Genomic DNA, 12318 nt, shown 5'->3' on the forward strand with positions numbered 1-12318 from the left:
GACCTCTGCATGTTGCTAGCCCGATTTGTCAGGCGAGGATGTGCTCTAATGGAATGCTCTTTCAGTCAACTTTGTCAACATGCTGGGCTTCCGAGTTGCTCCGGGAAGTTATGAAAAACTCCACAACTGCGTTGGGGCGGATAACTCTTTTTCTCCAAACCAGGTTTGTTTCTAAATCTCTGCAAGCAAGACAGGAAATGGTACAGGGCGAGTGAAGCCTGGGTAGGGGGAGAAATGTCGTATTTTATGATGCTGAACAGTGTCAGAAATGGCAGTAAGGTTGGCTGTTTTGTAATTACTGTGGGTTTCTGTCTCCGAGTCAGTGGCATCCTTGATGTTTGATTTTGTGTGTTTTATGACATTATACAAGAAAAGCACTGACATTTCCAGAGTTGGGACTGGTTCTTTTTACCCCCTGGTCTCTTCGGGGAACCCCCACTCCTCCCCGTTTCCTGATTCCCCTGGTGCTCTTCTGCTACAAGGTTACAAGGCAGATCCATGAGCATGAGCAGGAGAACGAGCTGCGGGAACAGATGTCAGGATACAAGCGGATGCGGCGGCAGCACCAGAAGCAGCTGATCGCTCTGGAAAACAAGCTGAAGGCTGAGATGGACGAGCACCGCCTCAAGCTGCAGAAAGAGGTGGAGACTCAAGCCAACAATGCATCCATCGAACTCGAGAAACTGGCCAAGAAGCATGCAATTCACACGGAGAAAGAGGTGAGTGTTATAGTATCACTGCCTTTAAGTACTACTAATTACTACTGCTGCTCTTACTTTGCAAATGAACGTAGTTTTGGAAAAAGAGATTATCCAACACGGATCGTTTTTTTGCAATTTCAACTTTTGAGTTTCTGAAGATAAAGTTGAACAGTAATGACTGTGGTGGTGCTTCTTCAATGTATATAGGCAACAAATGTGTATTTAAAATTTAACAGTACCTAGAAAGTAAAATCTAATGTTAAACCCAGTACTACTGTAAGGAAAATGATCATTCAGCCATTTTTATTTTAAATTGGATTAGGACACAGAAGGCTGAGTGGTCCCTTTGAATAGTGAGTTTTAATGCCTGTTTTATCTTCTTCTGAAAGAGACAGTATAGATGAATTGGCTCATCCCAGAGAAATGGAGAGTTGGTAAGAGAGCAGGTAAATCTATTGTAGGTGATGGGAACATACTTTCTTTGAGATTCTGGTGCATGGACAAGGAAGTCGCCAAAACCTACAAGTCCTGCATTTCTAATTTGACATGTGGATGTTCTGAACTTTACCAGTATGCAAGCACACCAGTCAATGACGTTGTTGAACTGAATCCGTTTAATGGATTTATATTGTTCGATCTTACTTTTATCGAGTTTAGGTCTCGATATAAATTGAGAAAGGAAAGAGTGCCACATTTGTTTTTGTATATTCCTGTAATACTGAGTTTGCTGTAGATGATGTGAGTTTTTTCTTCTTTTCTCATAGAAGCATATTATTTGTGTGTGGTGTAATACAGCTGTTTTCCGATTTTCAAACAAATTCCATTAAAATGTCAAAATATCTGGCTAGAAAGGGTAACGACAGAGTGTAAATAACTGGAGAATAAAAATCAAACACTTCTCGTAGCTTGTTGTCTCTGTGAAAGAAAAAAAAAAGGAAAAAAAGTACCCGGACAGCATGTTTTACAATAGTACAGCAATGTTAATAAAACAGCTTCATCGGTATTGCTTTAGAATGAAATTAGTTAGTGAGTCCTACATTCATTTTGATGCACTACAATTTCCTCTTTCAACCTGTAGTGTTGAGTTTTGCGTCTTCTTCTTATTATTATTAATTTATTGCAGATACACTTATCCAAGGTGCCCTACATTACGTACGGTGGATAGGTGTTGAAGTTGATATCTTGGTTTTTCATACTTCTGTTCTGTTTGACATGTGACCCGGGTTCATCACGTTGTTTTCACGGGGTGATCCCAACACACCACGTTTAGCTGCAGTCTTCTCTCTGTGCAGACGAAGACAGCAGCGGCAGATGAGAAGAAGTTCCAGCAGCAGATCTCGGCACAGCAGAAGAAGGAGCTGACCAACTTTTTAGATAACCAGAAGAAACAGTACAAGCTCTGCAAGGAGAAGATTAAAGAGGCAAGAGCCGTTTCCAAGATGAGAGATGTGTACTACGGTGATAGAACAGTGGCATGCAGCAGTCATGTATTACACTCTGCATTTTGGGCTTGTGAATTGTAAATTAATGATGTTTTACTAAAAAGGACCAGAGGCCTTTGAAGACTTTAAAGATCCCTTTGTGTCAAAGTACACAGGACAGTTTAAATGCATACTGCCAAGTGATCATTGATACCATTTTATTCCATGTATATGAGTAAAAAATATTTATTTTAATTCTTGCTCTGCCTTGTGTCAGTTGTGCTACTAATGTGCCAGGGATTTCTCACTTTAATCAAAACACGGTAAAGAAGGTATTGTCAAGTACTGTCAGTGACACTAGATTAGAGTCACTAAAAAAGACCAGTCTCCATTGAGTTCAGGTGGGTAGCTGCGTCAGCATGCATAGGCTGCAAAGGAACAAGTAATAGGTTTATTCCATGCTGAAAAGATAAGAAGAAAACAACGTTTCAGATGTGGAGCCTTCTTTGGGTACAAGGGTTAGGGTTACACCCGAAGAAGGCTCCACAGCTGAAACGTTTTCTTCTTCTCTTTTCAGCATGGAATAAACCTATTACTTGTTCTTTTGCAGTCTGCAATGAGTCTCTTCAGGGAAAGTAGCACTATTTGAGAACCCACACCATCCTTGGTCTCTTCTTGACACAGTGACAAATTGTAGGGCGTCCTTTGTTAATTCAGAAGGTCCTGGTGAAGCCATCCAAGGAATGAAGCCAGAATCCACAGGCAGGTTTTCAGAGGTGTGAAGTGAATCATTGGGTCTGTCACCCCAGGAGAAACAGCCCTGCTTTTAATGTCGGCTATAGAGGTTCAAGTCCTGGCAGCCCCTGATCTTTGTCTTTCCTTCACTGTGTTAAACAGGAGATGAATGAAGACCACAGCACCCCCAAGAAAGAGAAGCAGGAGCGCCTGTCCAAACACAAGGAGAACATGCAGCACACACAAGCTGAGGAGGAGGCACAGCTCCTCAGTCAGCAGAGGGTGTTCTACGAGCGAAACTGCCGTGCCTTCAAACGCAAGATAATGACCAAGAGGCACGAGTTTGAACAGGAGCAAATACGAGAGGTGAGACTTTTTTTTTACTTGCGCCATGAAGTTTCCAGGTGTTGAAAAAATATGCACTGTCCCGTAAATAAAAGTATGACAGCCGAGCAAATGGCAAACAAAATGTTAAGTCTTTTTTTTACAACATTGGTGATTTACTACTAGTCCTGTAGGAATGAAACGGGTAACATTCTGTGCAATCTTTTTAAGTGCCTTCATATCTTTTTATAGTAATAAATATTAGGTTGTTTGTGTATCTGTATTTGTATCTTGCTCTGACATGGGGGCATAAATTGTTTTAAAAGATTTGTTTTTCAGCATGGATTTGTAGCATCACCAACAATTAAAAAAAAAAAGGTTTGGTGGGAAGTGCCTGCGGTTTAGTGGCCTTGAGCAGCGATGGATTAATTTTTCTCTTCTGTAGTTTTTTTTTGCCTGGGAAGCAGATTACAAAGTATAAGAAATGAAACTATGTTCAAATCTAAAAACTGTGAGCTAAATCATTTATGCAGCAGAAGTAGGAAGTGTTAATTTGTAACTTCACACAGGAATCAAGCGTGGCTGTTTAACTAAACTTGCACTGGTGTGAAAGCACACCAGAAGGTATATTAACTGATTTGACCTGTTTTTACATCTATAAGCATAACATAGGAGACGGCATTTACTTTTTGCAAAAAAATAATTTGAAGAGATACTGTAAATTATATACAAAATCCAAAACTGCCAGCACGCTGTTTTACACTGTTTCTTTGTGAACAAATTAGTAATTAGTTCTAATTTACCAAGCATAACGTGAAAGCAAAACAATTTCCCTGGCCCCATCTTGTTTTATTTTAAACTATAATAAACTATTATAAATTGACACCGGGAGAGAGCTGTAACTTGCTTATGCTCCATCGCAGGAGCTGAACAAAAAGAAGACGCAGAAGGAGATGGAGCACGCGATGCTGATCAGGCACGACGAGTCGACGCAGGAGCTGGAGTACCGGCAGCTGAAGATGCTGCAGAAGCTGCGCATGGACCTGATCCGGCTGCAGCACCAGACGGAGCTGGAGAACCAAATCGAGTACAACAGCCGGCGGGAGAGGGAGCTGCACAGGAAACACGTCATGGAGCTCCGACAGCAGCCCAAGAATCTAAAGGTATTCCTACTCCAGCTTCCGCCTTGCTCTCAAGCCTGTTGAAAGGCCATTGCGCGGGTTACAATGAACACTGGGAAAGGTTATGGCCAACATTGTGTCTCACCATGCGGTATTAGTATATCTGTAGAACCCACTCAACATCTTAAAGATATGAGATGTAATAAAGCATGCAGATGCTTTTTTATTTCTCCATATCAGAAAAGATCTTTATCATTGTCAGTGTTAGTCTGATCTTTTTCCACCAAATAGATATTGCTTTTATTGATTTGGCTTTACTAAGAGTCACTTGCTGGGACTATAATCTTTAAGTGTGTGAAATCACTAATATAGGGATTTCATTGATTTTAAATTTGACATGGGGAACAAAAGTTTTTTTTTTTTGCAAGTTAAAGCTTCCTAGCTATTGTAGAGGGAATATTTTAAAACTGTTACTACAGTGCTTCATCACAAATAAAAAGTAGTGTACTATATGTGCACTACTTAACTGAAGGGAATAGTTACTCACCAGAGCATGTTAGGGATTAACATAATGGACTGATAGCATTGATTTTCAGTGACCTAACGTTGTAAAATGTTACAAATATTCAAGTTTTCTTTTTTATACCTCAGTGATCTATTTAATGGTGTCATGAAGCTAGCTTTATGTAGGCAATGTAACCATTAAACCATGATGAAACTGGGCAACACAAGAGAATTATAACCCCCAGATGTCACTGTATGATCAGATTGCATTCTCAGCACAGCACTAGTAATGACCCTTAGCATTATTCTTTCGCCTTCATTTATCCTTTGAATTGTGTCTTCAACCTTCTAATATCAGTTTTTCTTATTTATTCCCTTTGCTGTTAAAACTAAAAAAGGGGTGTACTGTGATCCACATTAAGGCATAATTTATTATTCAGAAGTTTTGTGTGTGTTTCACAGCTATATGAAGGGTGTGCTTAGTACTGTATAATTAGTAGGGCACTTGACCAAACAAACACGCACAACGTACGTACTGAGAGGTTCCTCATGTTGCATTTTAATGATTCTTAACTATTTATCTACCCAGTTGCATATCTTATTTGTTTTAGAAAAGATCAAACATGCAGTGGAGGCACTTTTTTATTGCTTTCATTCCTTTTGATCGTACATTGCTGCTTTTTTTTCCCATTGCAGGCCATGGAGATGCAAATTAAAAAGCAGTTCCAGGATACATGTAAGGTGCAGACAAAGCAGTATAAGGCACTGAGAAACCACCAGTTAGAGGTCACTCCGAAGAACGAACACAAGACTATACTGAAAGCACTGAAAGATGAGCAGATACGCAAACTTGCCATTCTGGCGGAGCAGTATGAACAAAGTATAAACGAGATGATGGCCTCGCAGGCGGTAAGTTGTCAGAAGGAAGTAACAGAAGCTTTATATCGTAAAAATGGTCTTTTCAGTGAGTTTAAATGTTTCTGAACAGAAAATAATTAAACCACCGCATTCCTGTAGTTAAGCATGTAGGTCTTGGCATAACAGTCATGTACACATGCTTTTTAAGTGCTCTTAAATCAGTTAAATGCATAGTGATGCTGACCCCATTTCCATACCCCATATAAGGCACAGCACGAACGGTTTGTGCATTGCTAGATCACTTGCAGCATGTTAATTAGGTAGTATTGATGTGAACAGGCTCTCACATTTGTTAACATGGAAATAATACTGAAGTCCTTAAATGCTATTGTTGTATTCCTACTGTATATAAACCCGTAGTGAATGCAGATGTTTTTCATTATTTAATTATACAAATCGTGCTGATCTTCTCTGTCACCGGGCCATTTTCCCTGTCACCATGTTAATTTTCAATTGTGAATAAAACTTTGGTTGAACTACTTGTAATTCTGATTGTCTATTCATGCAGAGACAACACAGTGGAGACCCAATCCCCCAAAATACAGATGTGGTTGTCAGACTGTCTTCTCCCATCTGTTGCCTTGGACTGTTGAGTGCATTACAGTGCTTTTCTTTCTGTTTGCAGTTGCGACTGGATGAGGCCCAAGAAGCCGAATGCCAAGCCTTGAAACACCAGCTCCAGCAGGAAATGGAGCTACTCAATGCCTACCAGAGCAAAATTAAAATGCAAACAGAAGCACAGCATGAGAGAGAGCTGCAGAAGCTGGAGCAAAAGGTCTCCTTGCGCAGAGCCCATCTTGAACAAAAGGTGCGTTCAGAACAGAAATAGGTTTTAAAACAGCTGTGTTAGAGGGGGGTACCCTACCCAGTGTTGCATTGTACAGTCATGTACATGTGCTTGCTGTCATATCAGATGCATTATTGTTTGTGTTTGTTTCTTGGGAGAAGAGGCAATAATATTCTAGCACTCACCTTGCCCCAGGAGCTATGTGGTCATTATCTTTTGATTGTTAACTCGAGCGTTCCCCTGGAGTCATGTCCTAAACCAGGGTCATTTTGATTGGTGCTGGCCGGTAATAGAAATCTACAGTATGTGCATAAAGCCTAGACCAACGTGTGGGCTTCTAGCGCCATCTGTTGCTTTCATTGTAGAACTACAGATTAGAATTGTGCAAGTATTATTGCCTGAATTATACTTACTATACTTTCATGTATTGCAAGAGAAAATCTTTCAAATTAATTTCTGTTTCCTAGACTGAATGAACATACGATATAAGTAAGGTTTAAAGGATTCTAAAACTATAAATGTGGCAATTCTGGAAACCATTACAGCTGTTATATTGTACTTAAAAGTACAGGCTGAGTGAAATATTCTCTCCAGATATCACCCCCAGAACTGACAAGCATACACAGGTAATTTTCTTGGCACTAGAGATGCACATTTTGTTCCAGCGCTTAAAATAATATTTTAAGTGCTGTGGCCTGGTAAGAGACCTTTTACTAAAATAGCAATTATACAGGAGCAAGGGTGAAAAGTACTACAAGTCACACTGAAAATATAAGTTAGAGAATACAAACTGTTCAAATCTCCAGAGCTAACTTTGCTGGTAACTTGATGAAAATATTTGCACCAGCATGAAGATGCACTCCACCTAGAAGCAATATAGGTATTGAACACAAACTGTTTTTTACCGAAATATAATTTGGGGCTTTAAATATGAAATACTCTGTGCTAAGCACTGTGGGAGTGATCCTATGGGTACTGTATATTTAACGTCAGATAAGATCACTTTATTGGCCATATACAATTTGTTGCGTTAGGAATTTTTCTTTCAGCATACCCTAGCTTGCTCTCCGTGAGACACACAGACATGGAGAGAGAAGCTTGGGATCAGACCGCAGGGTCAGCCATTTATACAGTGCTCCTCGAGCAGTTGGGGTTAAGGGCCTTGCTCAGGGGCCCAACGGAGTAGGATTCCTCTGCCGGCCATGGGATATGAGCCTTCCAGCCACAGGCGCAGATCCTTAGCCATAGTGCCACCTCTCAGCCCAGCTTTAATGAGAAGTGGACATTTATATGGACGGCACCTCAACAGGGATTCCTTTATTCCAGGAAATTTTAGAAACCCTGATCTTAGAAAGACGCTAGCTGTCAGGGTTTATTCAGTCCTCCACATTTGGATTTTCCCCTACCAAAGCTCACTTTAGATTTATATTTTTATTCTCTTACAGCAGTTTAGCATTTTGTTCACAGGTGATGTAAGTGATCTGCTGTTCTTGATTACAGATTGAAGAGGAGCTGGCTTCACTTCAGAAGGAACGCACTGAAAGAATCAAACACCTGCTGGAACGACAGGAAAGGGAGATCGAGAGCTTTGACATGGAGAGCACCCGACAAGGGTTTGCAAACCTGGGTACATTAGACTATCCTAAAGAGGACTATAGATGAAAAAGATTTGCCATCATACCCTGTCCACTTCTCATTAAAGCTGGGCTCTTTGCTACTGACATCACCTCCGGACTAGTGCCTGTGCCTAGTGTCCTCAATAATCAGGGCCCCTTGTAATGTTACAAGTAAATGCTGGATAACTTTTGGTTGTCTTTTAACAAATGTCACAGTATTGATGTTCATGTGCAATGATAACTTTTGGTGAAACTGAAAAAAAGTGGATGTACGTTGCTTAATGATCATGCATTAGAAATGATTTGTCAGTCTGTGCAAAAAAAAATGAAAAAAGAAAAAAAAGACATTCTCCTGCAGCCTTATCTTATACGCTGCTTCTCACTTTTGGTATTTATTCATCAGGAAATTTTATTAAGATTGAGCAATTTGATATGTTTAAATATGAACTCATATTGTACATATTGGTAGTTACACACGTTACTTCTGGGGAAATTGTGATTAACAAATGCTGGATAACGTAACTCAGCCCAGCATTTAACTGTATCATAATCATTTTCTGCTGTAGCAGATGATGTGAATACCATACATGAATCCCAAAACCCAGGTAGCACATAGGGCATGGGATGTTCATGTATTTTGTGTATAGAAGGATTTATGGAGAGCTTTTACTTATTTTCATATTGTATTTTAACTGGTCCTCAGATCAATTTTTTAAGATGATTTTTTTGTTCAGTATTTGGAGTTTAATCTGTCAATGGGATCTTCTATTGGAATTTTCCATCTAGATCATTATATTGCTTTATCCACACTTTCAAGCTGTGTATTTTCTTACAATAAATCAAATCAGTAAAATGCTTTATTATTGCATGCACTTTAAAATTTTTCAGGTTATTAAGAAAAGCATGAATCTGTCAGAGCTTTTAATTATATTTGTAAATAAAAGTGCTCACCACATGTTTGGTTTAATAATTGTTCTTCACATTAGTTACCTTTTCATTCTCAGTTACTTTATCCATGTATTTAATACCATGTTTAAAGAGCACTGCACTGAAGCATGGCTGAATGCAGATTTGTGCATTAAGAACATAGGACTTACAAGTGGTTAGGTACATCTCATCACCACCTTCATTTGTTCTTCACTTTCTATAGACATGAGAATGTTGCTCTGAAATTAAACTTCAATTGATGAAGATAAAGGTGGCCTGCAACCATTTTCCTGTTACCTAATATTTCGAGTGCTTTTAACATATGCAAGGGCAACACCCTATTTTAAAGAGCAAGTGTGTGTTGGGGTTTCCTTTTAAAAACCAGGACAAAAAAAAAAACAAAACAAAAAATTTCTTATTCTTGTATCTAGCTTATTTTATTGCAATCTAGTGAAAATTACAATTCTTACTGCAGTGAAATACTGCAGAACTGTGCAATTAAGGTCAACGAAATGAGAACTTTATAATTAACACAAAAAATAGCAGATCTGCAACGCAGGAGATGCATAACATAATTAGGCGGTAGTCAGTTGCATTGGTTACTGAGGCTTTCATTTGCCGGACAGCTGTTGATACAGCTTCGGCACATAATCATCCCATTCAGCTTGGTAGCAGGTGCCAGCTACTGGGGCTCCCAGCTTGTACTTCTTGCGGAAGGCTTCCACTTTGAATTTTCCACGGTGGTCTCCGGATCGATTGCTGAGAACAGACTCATTGCATGACAAGGGTCCGGGCTGTTCATACACCAGCCACACATAGCGATGGAGACCTGGAGGACACATCATGCAGAAAAGCTGTTATGCCTTTATGCCAAAATGCTGTGGACTCCCCCCCCCTTAATCCTTTTGTGTCCGTTTCTGCATGTGCTCTTATATTCCATGACCCATGACAGATTTGAAAACTAATGGGATCCAAGTGGCAACTGCAGAAAAGAAGTGTAAATACCCTGATTCAACCAGTTTGCAAATGACCATCAATTGCATCACCGTTTGAGAAACGGGCAGCTCATTCTGCACTCTTGCTCCTTGCAGAACTTTCAGAATTCACCAGACAACGCAGGCTTTCAGAAGTCTGAGAAATTAAAGGACAGCCCCAGGCTCTTGTAAAGGGCTGATATCTTTCTCTTTCCCTGAAAAGCACATTTGAGTTTAATTTGAGCTTAATTGAGTAGGGGAATTTAAAATCCATTTAAAACAGCCTGGGGCTGTGCCACAGGGGAAGAATCCGCAATGAAACCTGACCTAGTACAGTCAGTGCAGTCCATGAATTTCAAAAGGTTTCTGGCACAGCACATCACAGCAACAACGACCTCTTAGTAGGACTCGATTGAATGTTATTTTTTAATACAACCATTTGGAAGATGTAAATGTAAAATGTAGTAAAAAAAAACGTACTCCCTTTTAATGCTGCTGTACAAAAACCTCATTATATACCTGCCTAAAGGGGGGAGTCTAACTTGTTTTTAAATCTTACCAGTTCCTTTTGGAGGGCCAGATCCAACATAATCGGACATCACACATCCAGTGCCAACATCGTTTCCTTTCATGTTCACAACCAAAAAGTGATGCCACTCCCTTGCATTAACCAAAAAAAAAAAAGTGTCTTAGCAAAAAGATGAGTGTATTCACGAAGATAGGCACCAGATCATATAGGCAACAGATTTGAACAGGTCTTTTATCAAATGCACCTCAGATGACTCAGCAGTTATTTACCATATTAAATACACATTTTACATTAAAAGTTCTAGCACTTCTGTCTTGGATGTCTTGAAGCATCCTCCCACTCTTAACTTCATTTAATTCTATTTAAAAATGTGTGTTTATAATCGTATGTTAGAACCTCTTTAAATAATGCGCTCATTAGGCGTGTCCCGCATCGTATTCCTATAACGCTCAGTTTTGTGATCTTATTTCATTGTTTATTATAGAGGCCTTATAATAATCTTATAATAAGGCTCACCTGAATTTAGGGTCCTTTCTGCTCGGCGCGTCTGGATCGGTCAGGACTAGAGTGTATAGTTTGCCAGGGTCGCAGCCTGACCAGTCAATGCTTGTAGGCGCGTTTTGCACCTGGAAACACGCAACAAACGGCGTCTCGCACACTGAATACACTTAACAATCCTGCGCATAAACAATTCGATGTGTTTTTAGCTCCATGTTATTCAGACAAGCATGAAACCATTGCGTTCATTTCCAAAAACGTGAAGTTTCCTTAAAAGGTTTTAATGTTAATATGGACCAGCAAATTATAGCGCGTCACCCTCCGCATTATTTCAACGCACATACGAATTAAAGCAGAAGAAACGTCTCCCGTCGTCAATATCACTCCTCGTCTATCTGTCGACATTATGAAATTGATGTACGCTTTAGAGATTTAGGCTTAAAACAGCCATGTGGTGCAGCCGAGGCCTGAGCAAAGAAGCGTCTTGTACTCGTACTGTACCTGGGTGGGTGTGAGCACTTTGCCCAGTTCATCAATTTCAAGAGGCCCATATTTGACGGCCAGAGGGACGGCGGGCTTCTCTTCCACCTCGGTGAGAGCCAGCGGTCCGTTCCACGCACCTAGATCCACGGGCATCGTCTTAGCAAACCAGACCTTGTGCAATAAGGCAGACAATACCGCAATATGCGAAACACCCAGCTTCTGAACTAACGCTGCCCCTCAATTTTGATGAGCGCATATATTTTTCAACTGACGGCCCACTGAGCCAATTGCCGAGCGCTCAGCCCCATGTGGTGCCGGTCGCGGTAGGGCAAAGCGCACGTCAATCCGGCAGAGCCCGGCGGCCAGTCCCCAGCGCTTGCACGTTTGCATGGCGTGCCCCCCTTTCGGTCTAGAAATGTCTGCAGAAACCCCGGGGTGCCAACAGCGGAAAGCCGCGACGGCGAGTGATTAGAGAGACATTTTACTTGAGCGTAACACCAAATGAGCGATGTCACAAGCGCAGATCACAGCCTCCTCCCGGATGATGTCATGTTTGCAACGGCACAACGTTTTAAGTCAGGAGGGGGTGTTTCAGAATTACGCGAATTCCTATGAAAGATGCTATAATCGTATCGAACAATATGGAAAAATAAGGCTTCACGCCATCTGAGGGTTTGCTTACTATTACAGAAGGCAGCATGTGGCTTCAGTGACACACGTGTTAAGCACCAAGTCCCGGTGTATTGAAAACAAAGTGAAATGCACAATAACACATTGTTA

The 12318-nt window shown here is 40.6% G+C and overlaps 2 protein-coding genes across 5 annotated transcripts in view; one reads left to right on the forward strand and one right to left on the reverse strand.

The window, feature by feature from the left end:
* taok3a (TAO kinase 3a) overlaps nt 1-9314 on the forward strand; it is a 43833-nt gene extending 34519 nt beyond the window's left edge. For all 4 annotated transcript variants that reach the window (XM_015366169.2, XM_015366171.2, XM_006640178.3 and 1 more), the window contains 7 exons: nt 483-719; nt 1994-2122; nt 3020-3223; nt 4105-4344; nt 5503-5715; nt 6350-6532; nt 8012-9314. In XM_015366169.2, the coding sequence (XP_015221655.2) occupies nt 483-719; nt 1994-2122; nt 3020-3223; nt 4105-4344; nt 5503-5715; nt 6350-6532; nt 8012-8173 (1368 nt within the window). In that variant the 3' untranslated portion in view covers nt 8174-9314. The remainder of the gene's footprint in view (nt 1-482; nt 720-1993; nt 2123-3019; nt 3224-4104; nt 4345-5502; nt 5716-6349; nt 6533-8011) is intronic.
* Nucleotides 9315-9465: 151 nt separating this feature from the next.
* pebp1 (phosphatidylethanolamine binding protein 1) lies at nt 9466-11809 on the reverse strand. Its single transcript, XM_006640179.3, has 4 exons — nt 11557-11809; nt 11074-11183; nt 10588-10688; nt 9466-9883 (listed from the first exon to the last, which is right to left on the reverse strand). Exons 1-4 carry the CDS (start codon nt 11689-11691, stop codon nt 9666-9668), a joined length of 564 nt encoding a protein of 187 aa, XP_006640242.1. The 5' UTR covers nt 11692-11809; the 3' UTR covers nt 9466-9665.
* Between the last annotated feature and the right edge of the window lie 509 nt (nt 11810-12318).

The sequence above is a fragment of the Lepisosteus oculatus genome, chromosome 22, assembly GCF_040954835.1.
Source record: "Lepisosteus oculatus isolate fLepOcu1 chromosome 22, fLepOcu1.hap2, whole genome shotgun sequence".
Lineage (NCBI taxonomy): Eukaryota > Metazoa > Chordata > Actinopteri > Semionotiformes > Lepisosteidae > Lepisosteus > Lepisosteus oculatus.